The sequence below is a fragment of the Protomyctophum parallelum genome, assembly GCF_964188405.1.
Source record: "Protomyctophum parallelum genome assembly, chromosome: 12".
Lineage (NCBI taxonomy): Eukaryota > Metazoa > Chordata > Actinopteri > Myctophiformes > Myctophidae > Protomyctophum > Protomyctophum parallelum.
This window is the reverse complement of record NC_139712.1, coordinates 13775462-13794589: the sequence shown is the minus strand read 5'-3', so window position 1 is coordinate 13794589 and position 19128 is coordinate 13775462. Positions and strand designations below refer to the sequence as shown.

Genomic DNA, 19128 nt, shown 5'->3' with positions numbered 1-19128 from the left:
AACGTTTTTGAGAAAAAAAATAATCTGAATCAGATCTGTGCCACATCCAGACTGGAATCCGATTTGATTACATTAAGTCTAAACACCAACAAGTGGAATCCGATTTTTACAAATGTGACTTGAGCCTCATTCAGAGGTGGTTTCAAGTCTGATTCAAATCTCATTGCAGATGCAGTGTGAACGGTCGGGGCAAAATATTTGACTGGATGTGACTGCAGTCTAAAAGGGGCATTACTACTACATCTGTAGTCTTGTTTCTCTTGTTGTCTCCTTGATTTGATAAGCGAGAAACACCAACACACACTCACAAAGTCACCCAAGTGTAAAACCAATAAATATACTTTATATAAAAAAAGAAAAGTGACCAAAGTGTTTTTGTGCCTCAATGTCAGAAATGTGAGAGTTCACCAGAGGTGGGAGGAGCATTAAATGCTAACCTGGCTGAAAACACAATCTCCTCCCCTCAGTGGTGTTGGTGGCGGCTCACAGACACAGACGGCGGCTGCAGTTTCTCAGACGAGCGGTCTTTGCTCTCCGTGTCCAAAGCAGAGTCGATGTCCTGCGTCTGCTGTTTCATCCACATGTCAGTAACTGTGATAGAGAAACAGAAACAGAAAGCTAGTGACCGACCGATAACGTTGGTAATGATATGGACTCATGTTTCACTGTACAAGCCGTTTGTACTTAGACATGCATGGCTTAACCTTTGAGACAAGAATATGCTACTGGCAGGACCAACCAGGTAGCTCACAACGTGTCGCAGTGAGAGCTTGTAGATCAGATATGTTCGGGCGCAACCCAGCAATCTTTAGCTAGTGGAGATGCGGTGTAACGACATGGATTTCTAAACAAATTTGTTCAACGCAAAATGCTGTGTTTAAGTTCAGGAGACTTAAATTCAGGAGACTTAAGTTCAGGAGACTGCGGCCTTCTGGAATGGCATGGAAAGGAGGAGGGCATTTTGCATTTCTTCCACCATGTAGCAAACGCTGCATTCGTGGTCTGGAGAGGGCAGTTGTTTTACAGACGGGTAAAAGGGCAGGGGCTGAAGCCCCCTTTGATGTCTGTCTGTGTGTCTGTGTGTGAATGAATAGAACCCAACATGTAGATCTATACATCCACTAACCTGCACCATGGAATGAATAGAACACAACATGTAGATCTATACATCCACTAACCTGCACCATGGAATGAATAGAACACAACATGTAGATCTATACATCCACTAACCTGGCAACATGCGCTGCGTACTTCTTCTGTAGCTTGCATATGGGGGCAGATTTATGGAGGAACTGCACGGCGATATCTGGAAGAGCAGCAAACAGACGTGATGATGAGACACATTAACCTCATTGAGAGCTGAGAGCAGATTCTACAACATGTCTTCTACTTTGGATATGGACAGGGCTACACTAACTCCAGAGGGCCACACTGCATATACTGTTGTATAGACACGTTTTGAGCTTGTAGATCTGCAATTTTTGCTGTATTTGGATTAAAATATATTTTTAAATTGAAAACTACTAGTAACTGGTGTACTGACCATGGTATTACTGTGTTAAAACTACTAGTAACTGGTGTACTGACCATGGTATTACTGTGTTAAAACTACTAGTAACTGGTGTACTGACCATGGTATCACTGTGTTAAAACTACTAGTAACTGGTGTACTGACCATGGTGTTACTGTGCTTAACTGACCAGCCAACTGGCCTGACCTGAACCCCACAGAGAATCTAGGTTGTATTGTCAAGAGGAAGGTGTGAGACATGAGCCTGAACAATTCAAATTAACTTATGGCTGTTATCAAAGCAAACCTGGGATTCCATAACACCTCAACAGTACCACAGTCTGATCACCTCCATGCCACACTCTATTGATGAAATGATTTGTTCAAAAGTAGCCCAGACCAAGTATTCACTGCATACATTAATATACTTTTTTAGTGGTCTCGTAAAATATTCTAATATTTTGAAATAGGATTTTTTGATTTTCATGAGCTGTACGCCATACTCATCAAGATTAAAGCAAAAGTTTTAAATACTTCACTTTATGCACAATGAATTGAGAATATATGAAAGTTTTACTTTCATAAGAAAATGAACTTTTACACAATATATATATTTTTTTTTTAAGTGCAGTATGACGTACATTTGTGCCAACACAAACATTAAATTTTGTTGACAATGAAGGGAAATTTTACGTCATACTGTATGTAGACGAGCAGATCGGTCTGTCTTAATTTATGACTTAACTTAAGCTGTATAAAATACTTGCCATTAATATAGTGGTTGCAACTGTAACCGTGGTGGGAGTTCTGCTCTGGTTTTGGTCAAGATTAAGTAGTTACGGTTTGTGCCCCCCACAAAATGACCGGAACTACTTCAATATTTCCTGCTAGGCCTTGTATCCCAGCCTACAGACCCAGTAAACACTCACCCTGCTAGGCCTTGTATCCCAGCCTACAGACCCATTAAACACTCACCCTGCTAGGCCTTGTATCCCAGCCTACAGACCCAGTAAACACTCACCCTGCTAGGCCTTGTATCCCAGCCTACAGACCCAGTAAACACTCACCCTGCTAGGCCTTGTATCCATAGACTGTAAAAAATGTGGACAAAGCGTTCTCCGGGTCTGACATGAACGTAAAATGAAGCCTGTCAGTCCTTGTATTGTAAGTCGCCATCTTTCTAGATCCGTTTTAGCCCAGCTGGCCATTGGCTGGCCCAGACAACGAGGCGGGACTTCCCCCCCTTCTTCTCCGTTGGTTTTTATTTTGACTCGAGTGGGAGGGGAATCCCGATCATAGACTGTAACGGTAGCCACGCCCCTCAGAACATACGCGACTTTATGGTCATTTTTTTAATGAATGGGACCATAATTTTCCAAAAAGAATATTATGACATTAGAAATGAGACTTTAAACTAGTGACTGGAAGAAGAAAGTATTCATGACCATGTTTATTAAGGTAATACAGTCTAGGTGAAGTTGGGCCCAAATACATGGACCTCTATGGAGCTATGGGGTTTTTTGGGTCCAATGACAGCGCCACAACAGGCCATTATATGAACTTTCAGGAAATCCTGATTTCCTCAGTGGCTTCACAAAATATCTGTCTGACTGCCCCCCTGCTTGTATCCCAGCCTACAGACCCTGTAAACACTCACCCTGCTAGGCCTTGTATCCCAGCCTACAGACCCAGTAAACACTCACCCTGCTAGGCCTTGTATCCCAGCCTACAGACCCAGTAAACACTCACCCTGCTAGGCCTTGTATCCAAGCCTACAGACCCAGTAAACACTCACCCTGCTAGGCCTTGTATCCCAGCCTACAGACCCAGTAAACACTCACCCTGCTAGGCCTTGTATCCCAGCCTACAGACCCAGTAAACACTCACCCTGCTAGGCCTTGTATGCCAGCCTGCGGGCCTTGTCGGGCCTGGTGGGCCGGGGGGCTCTGTAGAGGTTGGACAGCTGGCCGTACTGCCAGCAACGGACTCGGAGCAGGAAACGCATCACGTCCGACTGCTTCTTGCACAACAACTCCTGCATGTATTTGTACGCTGACTATGCTCCCATCTTGGTTTATCTGCAGGAGGAGAGACAGCAGGACAGTGTACTCGTACAATAATACTTTCCGTCAAGAAATTCTGTGCAGGAGTTTGGAAGCGCACGTCAAAGTCACCCTGCGTACCACATGTACATCAAGAGGAAGGTGTGAGACATGAGACTGAACAATTCAAATTAATTTATCAAAGCAAACCTGGGCTTCCATAACACCTCAACAGTACCACAGGCTGATCATCTCCATGCCACACTCCATTGATGAAATGATTTGTTCAAAAGTAGCCCAGACCAAGTATTAACTGCATACATTAATATACTTGACAGATGGTCGACATTTCTCGTTTAATTTAGTGGTCTCGTAAAATATTATTGAGCTGTACGCCATAATCATCAGGATTAAAACAAAAGTTTTAAATACGTCACTTTATGCACAATGAATTGAGAATATATGAAAGTTTCACTTTTTGAATTATATTTGAGAAGAAAATGAACTTTTACAAAAAAAAATCAAAAGGTGCTGTATGTGCCAACACAAACATTAAATGCCGTTGACAATGTCTAGGCATGTGAATCTCGTCTCATCTCACGATTAGATACGCATCTCGATGCACTGCCAGCGATACGATACTTTAGCGATACATGGAATCTCCTGGCGATACGATTCACCCTCTTCCCGATACGATGCGATTTCATGGCGATTCAATTCTGGACATTGCGATACGATGTGATACGATGCGATTTGATGGCGATTCAACACAATAGAAAGGATTTATATTAAAGCTCTCTTAATTTCCCAAAACATGTAAAAATGCATTACATTTAAATTCAAAGCAATTCATAGTTTTACTGTAGGTTAGTATTATAGCACTGCATCTCAAACAACCCAATTTATATAATTCTGTAAGTAAACAAAGGGTCTGCTCTCTGCTGGTTAGTGTGGAATTGTTAGATTACTAATAATCATAGGCTATAATTATTATATCTCAAAGGTCAATTTGAGGTTTTGAGTATAGAGGGTTCAAGAGATTAAAATGTAATAGCCTATCGTTCATCAATTAATGTTACCAACATATAAATAGAAAATAAACAAAAAAACAATTACAGGTCACACTCGTAGTGCTGTCAAGCAAGTTTATGTCTAGTTTAATCTGCAACACAGTTTTATAATATAATTGCCTATGTATAGTGGGGGTCCCTGCTTGATCTCTCTCACTCTCAGCTAAGTGGTCCTTGGCTTGACCTGAAAAACATTGAAGACCCTGGCCTGCATGTATTATTAACGTTTTAAATACATAGCAGATGTACAAGCTCACAAACAACGCGTCTCATCCACGCCCCGCTGTGAGCTTGTGGATCTGTAATTTTAGGCGTGCGACACCGTCTTGCTGCAGAATATAAATAAGGCTTCTATCCCAGAGAACAGCAGGGGAAAGCTGGACAGTGGAAAGTTGTGGAACGGTTGTAAACGACTTTAAACGCAAGCAGTACACCCAGCTGTGGCGTTGTTGTTGTTGTTGTTGTACACGTGTGTGCAGACTGCAGAAGCTTTCTTTAATTACAAATTGATGATCGCGGATTCGCGTCGAAGAATCAGCGAGAACAGCTGTGGAGTGTGGATCATTACCAGCACGCAGCGCTACAGTGAAAAGTCAACTGATCGACGGACAAAGCTCCTCGGACAGCTATTTTATAAAGCTAAAGGTGTTGCTTCTCTTGTTTAATGCGTGGGGCTCACTTCTGTTAGTCGCGGGTGCTCTTCATAGTCTGTTTGTTGTCTCACAGTCTCAACGTGTCTACTCTGCACCGTCGTACGGTAGCTTCTGTTCACTGACTTGTGTGTGCGCTGTGAGAGACCTTTTTTTTCTTCTTTGATTGATTGATTGAAATATTTATTAACAGTTTGTAGAATTTACAGTACATTTTAAGCACAAACTCAATACAAATACTGTCAACTGTGAGTGGACGACCCAATTAAGCATTACACTTGTTTACAACAGGGTCCACATTGTTCAATTCATCAAAACATTTAAAGACATACAAACATTTAGAGACATACAAATAGACATTTCTATGTAGCTAAATTCATCATATGGGAAGCAAAAAAGGGAAAAGATACAATATACAGTGAGGGAAATGGGGTGGGGGGGGTGGGGGGGATTCAGATTTTACAGAGGCCAGTTTCGAATTGCAGCCATCCGTAGGTGCCCTTTGAGAGCGGTTTTGAAGGAGTCAAGGGATTCACATGTCTTAATGACTGTTGGTAGGGCGTTCCACATTTTGGTGGCATAGGAGCGAAAAGAATTTAGTCCCTTGTTTGTGCCGAATCTGGGTTGTACATGGTTTGTTGCACTCCCTCTGGTGTTGTGGGTGTGGACTTCGTTTACATTAAGGAAGTATTTAGACAGGTACATGGGTATCTTGGTGGTGTATCGAATCTTGTGGACCAGACCCATTGCAAGATGCTGTACTCTGTCGACGACCCTAAGCCATCCCAGCCTGTCAAAGTGGGCAGGGGTGAGGTGGGTTCGGGGGGTGAGGCCAAGTAGGAGCCTGACCAGTTTGTTTTGGGAGGTCTGGAGCCTTGTTTTCAGGTGGAGCGAAATGCCTTCACGACCGACGACGTACGTCGCGACGTATATTTTTCCGTCGCAACGTATATTCGAGTACGTCCTGGCGTAAATATCAATTCGTCCCGGCAGAACGGACTCGTCGCGGCTATATCTACCCGTTTGCGACGTAATATGTTGGCTATTATTTTCCGTCGCGCCAGAACGGGACTCGTCGCAGCTATATCTACCCGTTGTGGCGTGAGCTGGACTCGGCGCGGCAGAACGTGACTCGTCGCGACTATATCTACCCGTTTGCGACGTGCGCCTCGCCGGTCCGGTCTCCAGGCGAGCCTGCGTCCTTCATATATTTTTTTTTCTGCTCTCGTTGGACTTAACTTTAAAAGTCCAATGGAACACCTCTTTGTAACGGGTCGCTGTAGTATAGTGGTCTAATTCCTCGCCTCTCTATTCTTTTTTGCTGAGGACGCTGGTTCAATTCCCGCTCGCGGCAAACCAAAATTATTATATTTTAGACAGACAGACAGACAGACAGACAGACAGACAGACTGCCTGTCTGCCTGCCTGTCTGCATGCCTAATGTATTGTAAATAATGTATTCATTCCATACGGCTATTTTTTTTTAATATAAAAACTTTTGTCTTTCGCGCGATTCGAACCAGCGTCGTCAGCACCAAAGCATTGAGAGGCGAGTGATTAAACCGCTGGACTACAGCGGCCATACGTTACAAAGAAGTGTTTCATTGGACTTATAAAGACAATAGCACCCAGCTGCAGTCTCGCAAGGGGAGGGACCGGAAGTGCTTTTATTTCCGGCTTCCACGTGCACAAGCGCACATACACGCACGCGAAATATAATGCGCGTGCACGACACGCACTTGCTGGTGCGCGCTTAAATGCCGGGTGTATATAGTACCATCTGTGCTTAAACATAATTACGTGGTCGGTTTGGAAAAGTTTGAAGTAGTTTGTTGTAGGTAATATTTTAATTGAAAGCTTATTAGTTGGTGGTATAAGTGTGCATATTTGAAGAAATGCAAATCTAACAATAATAAAATGATATGCAATAATAGGCTAGGCCTATATGGTCGATTATAACATAATGATATCAAGGCATTTAAGTAATGTAATAAGTTGCTATAACCCCGTACCCCTGTCCCACACACACCATGTCCAGACCATAGATCACAGACACACGACCATATGCATTTAATTTACTATGAAAACCTGCATTTCCCGTCAGTCAGTCAGTAAGTGTGTCATGTCACGCCTCGTGTCATGCCTCCATATATGGTCACGCCTCATGACACGTCACACCGCCATATATGGCCGTTTCCATATGATATAAGATCCCGACACTGACCTCATCAAACCCTGGATAGCCATACATTGAAAAGACTGGATCATCACCTAGATCTCCATATATGGAGCTGAGGCGGCCAGCAACTCTACATCTGACCTCATAATGTAATAATCAGCTCATAATGTAATTAAAAGACGAGCACATAACTTAATAGATTTTTCTATAATGTAATAATGTGTTACATTAAGAACCTCCACATAGGCGACTCATACTGTAATAAAACTTCATAATGCAATAATGTCTTTATAATGTATGAGCTGATTATTACATATTGCATTATATTTCGCGTGCGTGTATGTGCGCTTGTGCACGTGGAAGCCGGAAATAAAAGCACTTCCGGTCCCTCCCCTTGCGAGACTGCAGCTGGGTGCTATTGTCTTTATAAGTCCAATGAAACACTTCTTTGTAACGTATGGCCGCTGTAGTCCAGCGGTTTAATCACTCGCCTCTCAATGCTTTGGTGCTGACGACGCTGGTTCGAATCGCGCGAAAGACAAAAGTTTTTATATTAAAAAAAAATAGCCGTATGGAATGAATACATTATTTACAATACATTAGGCATGCAGACAGGCAGGCAGACAGGCAGTCTGTCTGTCTGTCTGTCTGTCTGTCTGTCTAAAATATAATAATTTTGGTTTGCCGCGAGCGGGAATTGAACCAGCGTCCTCAGCAAAAAAGAATAGAGAGGCGAGGAATTAGACCACTATACTACAGCGACCCGTTACAAAGAGGTGTTCCATTGGACTTTTAAAGTTAAGTCCAACGAGAGCAGAAAAAAATATATATGAAGGACGCAGGCTCGCCTGGAGACCGGACCGGCGAGGCGCACGTCGCAAACGGGTAGATATAGTCGCGACGAGTCACGTTCTGCCGCGCCGAGTCCAGCTCACGCCACAACGGGTAGATATAGCTGCGACGAGTCCCGTTCTGGCGCGACGGAAAATAATAGCCAACATATTACGTCGCAAACGGGTAGATATAGCCGCGACGAGTCCGTTCTGCCGGGACGAATTGATATTTACGCCAGGACGTACTCGAATATACGTTGCGACGGAAAAATATACGTCGCGACGTACGTCGTCGGTCGTGAAGGCATTTCGCTGTCTCTCCTTGTTTTAAGGGCCTTTGAGGTGCTGTGGTACCAAGAGGTGGATGCATAGTCAAAGAAACCTTGTACGAGGGCTCCTGTTAAGGTCTTCAAGGTGTTTTTGCTGACCAGTGAGGAGATCCTGTAAAGGAATCTTGTTCTTTGATTGACTTTTTTGATTACGTTGGTGGCCATCTTATCACCGGAAAGATTGGCCTCCAGGATGGAACCTAGGTAGGTAATTTGATCTTTTCGTGTGATAATATTGTCACCCACTCTAACCAAGAAGCCATCTGCCTTGCTGAGATTACTATTTGATCCGAAGAGGATGGATTCAGTTTTTCCCAGGTGTAAGGATAGTTTGTTATCAGCGAGCCAGGTGCAGATTCTACCGAGTTCAGAGCTGAGGGTCTTTTCAACCTGCAGTTTGTTCCTGTCCGAGACCAGCAGTGCTGAGTCATCTGCGAACAGGAACAAGTTGCAGTCACAAGCTGAAGTCATGTCATTAACATATATTAGGAACAGTAAAGGCCCTAGTATGCTTCCTTGTGGGACGCCACAGCTCACTGGGAGGGGAGGGGACAGTGTTCCGTTCACCTCCACCATCTGTTCTCTCCCCTCCAGGTAGGATTGCATCCAGCTCACTGATGTGCTATCAAAACCAATAGCTTTAAGCTTGTTAACCAGTATGGAGTGGTTCACGGTGTCAAAAGCCTTTTGGAGGTCCAGCATGACCATGCCGCAGTATTTTCCAGTGTCCACCTCGTGTTTGATGTGGTCGCTCAAATAGAGGAGGCATGTGTCAGTGGAGTGGGATGTTCTGAAACCAGATTGGAACTCGTACAGCAATTTATTAGTGGCAAGATACTTTTCAACCTGTTCATAGACTATTTTTTCCATCACTTTCGAGATGGAGCTTAGAATAGAAATAGGGCGGTAGTTGCCGGGTTCTAATTTACTCCCTTTTTTGTACAAGGGGGTTACTTTGGCCAGTTTAAAATCTTGGGGGACCTGTCCCTGTTTGATGGAGAGGTTAACTATGTGGGTGATGACTGGAGCTATGGAAAAGGCTGAGTCTCTGAGAAATTTGGAGGGGATATTGTCATGGCCAGTGGCCTTGTGGGGTTGGAGGGCACTCAGTTTTTTAAGTACCTCCTCGGTTGTTACCATTGCCATTTTGAAATCATCTTTACAAACACCAAGGTTTTTGTAGAAGGCTTTGATGTGCTCTACACCAAAACGCCCAGAGTGGGAGGGCAGTTTGCTAACCAGCTTCCTTTTCTGATGGTACGTTCAATGCGCCTCGGAAACACAGTTTAGGGTGAAATACAACCGATAAAATCCGGTGCAACCATGGATTTTACCGATGCAAGCACTCCGCGAACGATGCATCGAGATTTCACCCGTGAGTTGTATCCGATACACAGTGAATGAACCGATGCACTCGCATCGCGCACATCTGTATCGATACGTATCGATTCTTTTCCACATGCCTAAGCAGATCAGCTAACCAATCACATGAATTCAGTTGTTCATGAGATGATGTATATTGTATAATGATAAAAGCGCCCCTCACTTCACACAGGTGTGATTTTTTATTCTTATCTGTGAGTGACAAGAAAAGTACAAGAAAAACATGTCCTATTAACACATTCAGACGTACGACGTGTGGGAACGTCATAACTAATCCAACCGACGGGTTGCCACTAGGGTTGGGATTCGTTAGGATTTTAACGGTTCCGGATCCTTCCCGGATCCCTCTTAACGGTTCCGGTTCCTAACGGTTCCCTTAACGGATCCTAATATTATCTTTTCCCCTTTTTTCTGACATAAATTATGCTTATATTATAACTAACCTAACCAAGTACATAATAAAAACAAATTCATTAATTAAATTATTGAAAATGCACTTTACAAGTATGAGGTGGCACTATTATTTAAACGTCACCACCACCACCAGCAGCTAGCCACCACAACAATATCATTTTTACTCTATATATTGCAATTTGCTGTATATTAAATACAGTACACATTGCAATAATGATATTGTTGTGGTGACAAATGTTGTCTTTAATGTTCAGATTAATTTAATATGAAGGACCCCTTACCCTAATAAACAATTTTTTTTTAGCAGACCTTGTATTGAACTGTAGGCTACGTTCCTGTGCTTTTTTCTGCAAACTGTTTATAAAGTAGGCTAATCAATCTATGGAGGTATATGCACCTAAACGCTGGGCTCTCAACAGTCACGCGATTAATTTAGAGCCAAATCAAAAGCAGTTGAGTTGCTTATAAGTTGTAAAAAATAAGTGCAGAAAATTGATTTGGCATGATTCATAAAATATCAGACAGAAAGACGTCGAGACATTGGCGTTCTAAATTAACACCATTAACAGTTGTACAATACACCTAATGAAAAGCTCTGTAGACATTAGTAGTTTTTATTTTCTATTACGTTACTAGCCTGGGGAAAGTGAACCAGCCTTGCATCATCCTCATCCCCTGCCGGCTGTGGTGGAGCTGCGGGGAGTGTGAGCTTTCCACATGGCTCTCAAACGCGATTTGCCTAGATTATTCTCGTGAGTTGTGGACTCGTGTAGGCGTATTGATTTTGAGTTGTTTCATCAATGTGGACGTGCAACTGGTACAAGTTGCAACAACCTTTGCATGGAACTATAGCATAACATTTATTCCACTTTGCGTGCTCAGCCTCAGAGTCATTTCCCTCTCTGTTAACCACACTTTGAAGATCTCTTCGACATCACTCGCTCCGTGGCGGTGAGCGGTCGCTGAATGCACAGAACAGTGGGCGTATCCTCCCCGACCCCACACACTCCTTTAGGTGGGGTGACGTCACCTCAGGCTCTGCTTGCATGCATGCACATTGCACAGACACAGCGGAGCTAAATGACGACTGATGAGAACCGTTTGGGGAACCGTTAATAAAAAAACGATGGAACCGGCTCCGGATCCGCAATGTCGGAACCGGGTCTGAAATGGACCCGGTTCCGAATCCCAACCCTAGTTGCCACGTCCTAGGGCTTTTTCATTGATATCAAACAGAGAAAATATATTCAGATTGTCTTCTGTTTTTTTGGGTTGGCCTCTCCTTCTCCTTCTTTTGGCGCATGCGCTCTGCCGCTCACTTCCCTGTTTACGGATTTGGCCTCTCCTTCTCCTTCTTTTGGCGCATGCGCTCTGCCGCTCACTTCCCTGTTTACGGATCAGAAAGAAAGGCTCGCTGCGTGTAATCTACGGAGCTCTCCGTGGTTTTGACCAGATGGCTCTACCTCTGTCTTCAATTCTGACTTCAACATGCCTCTCGCCCCGAATATTAAAGGGGTAGTTCAGACTTTTTTTAACTTAAGCTGTATAAAATCTCCCTTAGAGATAGGGTGGGAAGTTCAGTCACACGAGAGGGACTTGGAGTAGAACCACTGCTCCTTCGCCTGGAAAGGAGCCAGCTGAGGTGGTTCGGGCAAATAATAATAAATCCTGCAAATAATTCTACATTCATTCAAACTTTTAAATCTGATGGTCTAACTTATATATCTTTGAAAGCGTGCGTATGTGTGTGTGTGTGTGTGTGTGTGTGTGTGTACCTCCAGCTCTGTGGTCTTGTTGAACTGGGGTCTGGTGCTCAGAGCCTGCATGGCTGCAGCGTGGCGGTTGCTGTTGGGCAGAACTACCTCCATCTTTCTGTTGAGCAGATCGCTCAGCGGAGTCTCCACCTTCCCCCCGGCTTAGACTCTCTCTCTCTCTCTCTCTCCAGCAGTTCCAACGCATCCTAGAACAGAAAAGGGACATCCTACACATTAACCCATTTTGACCTGAGGCCGATTTAAAAAAATGTTTCTGTCAGTGGTGCTCAAACTATTTCACGTCAAGGACCCCAAAAATATATACGTAACATTTTGAGTAATACTGCAATTGCACTGCAATTTAAATAACTGACTCACACGAACAGAGTGCAAAACATACTCTCTCCCCATGCCTTCGGCCTGGTGGAGATAATTACAAAGAGAGACACTTAACTTCAACAATAACAGACTACTGATAAGGAAGGAGTAAAAGCTGTAATAACGTGGAGCGGTGGTGAGGTGACCACCGGAGCTGTAATAACGTGGAGCGGTGGTGAGGTGACCACCGGAGCTGTAATAACTTGGAGCGGTGGTGAGGTGACCACCGGAGCTGTAATAACGTGGAGCGTTGGTGAGGTGACCACCGGAGCTGTAATAACGTGGAGCGGTGGCGAGTAAAAACAGAGAGAAGGGCTGTGGAGAGCGGTGGTTTGCTCTTCACCGCGGCTCAGTGACGTCATGTTGTAGTTCGGTGGTCACCTCAGTGACGTCATGTTGTAGTTCGGTGGTCACCTCACCACCGAAAATATTATGACTATGAATAACGCTTAACTTATTTAGGTATTAAATGACTTTTGGTCAATTGGGCGACTTATCTTTTCACAGAGCACTTCCTGAATATGCAATTATAATTAATAATTATATGCAATAATTCATTAACAATCTATAATATGGGGTGGGAAAATAATTGCTATCTTAATGAAATTATCTCTGATAATCTAAAAAGTAGTTTTTTTTATTTTTTTAAATATATATTTCAATAATGTATTTACTATTTAGTCATGATTTGTGCATGTGCATGATATGCTGCAATTTGTAGTTATATTTGTACTTTACTTTACTTGAGTACTTCCAATTTCAAAAACTCTTACTTCTACTCCACTACATCTCAGAGGCAAATATTGTACTTTTACTCCAGTACAATTATTTGAAAACATTAGTTACTAGTTACTTTGTATATTTTGATTATTACTACAAAACGTACATAAACCACTTCAGCCCTATATACAATTAAATTATATTCTAAGGAGCTTTATTGGCATGAAAAACATATCTTTACATTTCCAAAGCAAGTGTCAAAATATAGTTAAAAAAAACAGTTGACAATGGAGAAGGTATATACAGTTGGAGGGTACAGCAGCATTTTGTAAACATGTCCCATTGCATGGTTATTGTGTTAACATATACAGGGTATAAAGCTTTTGTTTAAACAAATAGCAATTATTTGCCGTCACTTTTAGACAAACAGCAGCATTTTCATCAAGACTATATAGTATACAAAGATAAATCACACTTCCTTATATACATTTCAATGTAGCAGATCTACAAGCTCACAAAGTGTTGCATTGTGAGCTTGTAGATCTGCTGTTTTCAAAGTATTTTTTATATTTATAAATGAGACATCTGCATAATGAGTATAACCTACTTTTACTTATTGGTACTTTAAGTACATTTTATGTCACTGCTTTTGTACTTTTACTCAAATGTGAATAACTGTATCCACCACTGCCGGGCGAGGTCACGTGTACTGGCCATTTATGGAGTGTGTCTTGAGTGTACAGGGTTTGATGAGGGACCAGGTAGGGAGGCCCTTAATTTGCCTGTTGAACGCTTTCAATGGGATGGGTTCGAAGGGCCAGGTTGGATTTATTGATTGATTGATTGATTGATGCATTTATTAACAGATTGGAGAATCACAGTACATTTAAAGCACAACTCAATCCAAAACCTGGTAACTCTGGACAACATAAAGCATTACACTTGTTTACAATAGGGCCAACTTATCCTACCTTAAACATGTGCAATTCAATGAGAATCATTAACAGAGTAATTAACTTATCATTTGAGTACCTGGTGATTTCAGAGCTGGATTTGAACACAGAAACATCTGCAGATGGAGATTAATTTCTCCTAAAAGTTCCATCTCTGTCCTCACATGTAGCCTCAGTCTGACACCATGACACCAGGATGTATCAAAACGTTAATAAAGTCATATTTATGATCATATATTCATTAAACAGCTTCGTTAACGTTAACACACTGCCATCTTTGACATTATAGGAAAACATCCGGTGTGCAGCCGTTAAAAAGTCTGGAACAAACACTTTAATTAACAGATCAGTTCCGTCTATAACCGTTCCTACTCCACTGTGTGCTTTTGTCTGTCTGAGGCTAGATATATAACTCTATGGTCTGAGGAGGTTTAAGGTACAACAGCGACGCTCTGCGGGTGCATGTGCTCATTACACCAGCATCAATAAAAGACAGACTTTTATTGACATACATGACATTATGTTATGATGGAGAGTTGGCGCAGTGGAGGCTGATGATATACTATACTCCACAAATCATTTTATAAACCTCCTAAACCAACCATTTCTCTTGTGAGGGCATCCGACTTTATCCCTCAATTGTCTAATTATTTATCTGTTTCTCTAATTCTACAAAGACAATTAAAATAGCTTTAAATATTGGCATGAGAAACATACTTTTAAATGACCAAAGCAAGCGCATGGGTGTCCTATAGGGGGCGTTCCTATGCAGGGAGGTCACATAGAGGTTTCAACCTTTTTCATTATTTGAGCCACGGACCACCATGTGATGACATGACATTCAAGATCTCAGACAGACTAAACAATATGCTGTTATCTTTTGGATAAGATTTTGCAAACGTCGATCAAAATAACAATTCTTCCATTCTCTAATTATTGTGTAGACTTCTTCTAAATTAATTTGTAATACAGATGTTTAACAATAACTTTTACTCTTGACAGCATATGGTTTCATTTTACCCTCAAGAGTCAAATATCTCCATTTGGTTACCAACTCTCCATCATTTAGCTGGGGACCACCTGGAACCTCCACAAGGACCACTGGTGGTCCCCGGACCACTGGTTGAGAACCACTGCTTTAGACTTTTGGATGAGAGGTCTCAAGTAAAAAAAACGTGTTTTTCACATGCCTTATAAAGTAACGATGTAGTGTTTCTCTGTTCTTTTTTTTGCGACCAACTTTTTATTTTGTTTTTTTAAAAGAACCCCGGGTTAGCACAGACATTACGCAGGAGAGGGAAACAACAATGGTGCATACGTATAACATGATACATGTTTCTTTTTCTTCTTTCTAACAATACAATTATGATGAAAACAAAAACGTGGCAATGATGTTTTAAAGGACAAACATGAATGGGTCAGACTTTGTTTACAGGAGTACAAGTATTGGACCTAACGGAGTCCTGATTTAACCTTCTGTGCCGCTGTGAGTAGGGCTTGGATGGAATCCGTCCTTGCTCCCTGTGCTCGAGCACTGGAAGCCTCCAAACTCAAGACGTCATAGGATATTTTCCAACGGTGGATACTAAGGTTATGGGGCGGTTTCCATCTCATTACCAGCATCTTTTTTGCAGCTGTTAAACCGGCAAATAGGACTCTCTTTGTTTCTCTGTTCTAATAGACCTTGAATGAAGGGACAGGGAGTACTCACTGATAAGATGTTCTTGTTAAACTCTAAGTGACCACAGCCAAGGACGGAGCCCACACACAACACACATTTTATAACATAAATAATGTAATATAAATCTATTTTTTAATAAAATTAGATTAGATTCAATGTATTGTCACTGCACATATACATATTACATACATACATACATACATATATACATACACCATTTACATATAAGCATACAAATACTTTGACAATGAAATGAATAGTGGCGTCCAACCAGAGTGCAATACAGTAATGCAGTAATGGGAATAAATACACTTGTTGTTGAATGTACACAATGTACAGTATGTACAGTAGTATATAATAAATGGGAAATAAATAGAATAGACAATGAAGTACAAATAGAAATAAGGATGTTTGTTGTTTCTGTGTGCGCAGAGAGTTGTTGTCTCTGTGTGCGCAATGTTGACTTTTGTTTTGTTGTATGTATGCTTTGGCAATGTAGAACATATTTATCATGCCAATAAGGCCTTTTGTTTTGTTGTATGTATGCTTTGGCAATGTGGAACATATTTATCATGCCAATAAGGCCTTTTGAAATTAAAATTGGTTGCCAACACTCAGTGAGGGGAAAAAGTGTACATGTTGAAAAGTATTCAAAATAAATTAGGCCTACTATAGCAATGTATAGGAAATTATACTTTGCTATCGCTATGAGCTTGTAGATCTGCTATTTTGCAATGGCTAAATTAAAACACCAAAAGGGGTTCCCGCCCAGAATAACAAGGCCTAGTCTATTGAAAAATAGCAGATCTACAAGCTCATAGCGCGGCCGCACTACGACTTTGTAGGAACAAGATCTTTTCAGATGGGGGTCGGCGGCTGAATACATACATTTTGGGGGTCCTTGAACTGAAATTGTTTGAGAACCACACTGAAATCTGCCTCCTGGTGGCGCTAGAAAAGTCAGATGTGAAAAATACAGGTCAAAGGTTTGTCCTTGGCCTCTACAGGTAAACATGTGAAAATCTGCCTCATGGTGGCGCTATAACAGGACGTTCTGGAAGATTTGGGGCAGAGGTTCATCGTTGGCATCCGGGGAGTGTGTGTGCAAAAGGTGGCATCGACCGGGTTAACGGTGCCGGAGATTAGCTGTTCACAGACGGACGGACGGACGGACAGACAGAGACACACGGACTGCAGCAAAACATACTCTCTGATCCCGTCTCCCCAAGCTGCCTTCGGCCTGGCGGAGACAATTAAACTCAGCGCATCTGTGTGTGTGTGTGTGTGTGTGTGTGTGTGTGTGTGTGTGTGTGTGTGTGTGTGTGTGTGTGTGTGTGTGTGTGTGTGTGTGTGTGTGTGTGTGTGTGTGTGTGTGTGTGTGTGTGTGTGTGTGTGTGTGTGTGTGTGTGTGTGTGTGTGTGTGTGTGTGTGTGTGTGGAAGGAGGCTGTGGCTGAGCCATGAGTCTATTCAGTATTTAAGTCCGACGTCATTTTGTAGTGCTACGTTACGTCCGGGTCCAAGTGGCACCAGCTCCCGTCCGCATCCCATTGTAAATAGAATATCTAAACGCGTGAATCTTTTTAAATTGACGTTATTTTTCAGAAAGGAAGCCATAGAGGGTTAAAATGGGTCTTAATGCTTCCAACTCGAGTAGAATTATTAATGTTTTGTACAAGTGTCCATGACAACAAAAATATATGATGTGGAGACAATAAAGACTATTATTATCATTATTATTGAAGGTGGCAACAGTCCATTTGCTCGGTAAAATATTTCGGGGGATATTTACAATGTGTGCAGGCTTGAGTATGTTGAATCTAGTTTGCATTAATGAGGATTTAGTTGACACAATCAAATAAAATGGCGATAGTATTCCATGTGGGGCAGACGGCCTGTCACAGCCAGATTTTGGAGAGAAGCGCAGCTTTGTTGTTGCGAGGAAAGCGGTAAAATGAGACTTTCGTGGTTGTTTTCGTCTCAGATTTAGTCCGACGGAGCGTCACAGTATAACTCCATGGGGACACAAAAGCGACACAAAAGTAGGACCCGGCGGCGCTGTCTATGGTGCTGAAATATCAGTGTGTGTGTGTGTGTGTGTGTGTGTGTGTGTGTGTGTGTGTGTGTGTGTGTGTGTGTGTGTGTGTGTGTGTGTGTGTGTGTGTGTGTGTGTGTGTGTGTGTGTGTGTGTGATTGTGCATTACATTCACCCATTCACACACACCTTTACATAGATTGTGCATTACATTCACCCATTCACACACACATTCACACACCTTTAGATTGTGCATTACATTCACCCATTCACACACACATTCACACACCTTTACATAGATGTTGCATTACATTCACCCATTCACACACACATTCACACACCTTTACATAGATGGTGCATTACATTCACCCATTCACACACACATTCACACACCTTTACATAGATGTTGCATTACATTCACCCATTCACACACACATTCACACACCTTTACATAGATGGTGCATTACATTCACCCATTCACACACCTTTACATAGATGGTGCATTACATTCACCCATTCACACACCTTTACAGATTGTGCATTACAATCACCCATTCACACACACAGATGTTGAAGATAACCATGCAAGTCACCAACCTGCACATCAGGAGCAATCAGGGGTTCAGAGTCTTGCTCAAGGACACTTGGACACTAACTCTGGGGGAGTATAGTACATTTCAAGCACAAACTCAATACAAAGACTGTTAACTGTGAGTGGACGACCCAATTAAGCATTACACTTGTTTACAACAGGGTCCACCATGTTCAATTCATCAAAACATTTAGAGACATACATATAGACACTTCTATATAGTTAAAGAACAGAACAAGAATTCATCATATAGGAAGCAAAAATGGAAAAGAAACATATACAGTGAGGGGGAAAGGGGGGGTGGGGGGATTCAGATTTTACGGGGGCCAGTTTCGAATTGCAGCCGTCCGGTGCACTTTGCGGTTTTGAAGGAGTCAAGGGATTCACATGTCTTAATGACTGTTGGTAGGGCGTTCCACATTTTGGTGGCATAGGAGCGAAAATAATTTAGTCCCTTGTTGTTTGTGCCTAATCTGGGTTGTATATGGTTTGTTGCACTCCCTCTGGTGTTGTGGGTGTGGACTTCGTTGACATTAAGGAAGTATTTAGACAGGTACAGTACATGCATCTTAGTGAAGTATCTAGACAGGTACATGGGTATCTTAGTG

General features: G+C 42.3%; 1 protein-coding gene across 2 annotated transcripts; it reads right to left on the bottom strand.

Moving 5' to 3' along the window:
* Nucleotides 1–321: 321 nt before the first annotated feature.
* LOC310867846 (uncharacterized protein) lies at nt 322–14509 on the bottom strand. 2 transcript variants are annotated; one of them, XR_014570031.1, is made up of 5 exons: nt 14294–14509; nt 12185–12369; nt 3397–3587; nt 1231–1306; nt 322–591 (listed from the first exon to the last, which is right to left on the bottom strand). XR_014570031.1 is itself a non-coding variant. In XM_083777996.1 (4 exons), exons 2-4 carry the CDS (start codon nt 12275–12277, stop codon nt 464–466), a joined length of 297 nt encoding a protein of 98 aa, XP_083634122.1. In that variant the 5' UTR covers nt 12278–12369; nt 14294–14509; the 3' UTR covers nt 322–463. The 2 variants fall into 2 exon arrangements, 1 of the variants encoding a protein (XP_083634122.1); XM_083777996.1 differs by lacking the exon at nt 3397–3587.
* Between the last annotated feature and the right edge of the window lie 4619 nt (nt 14510–19128).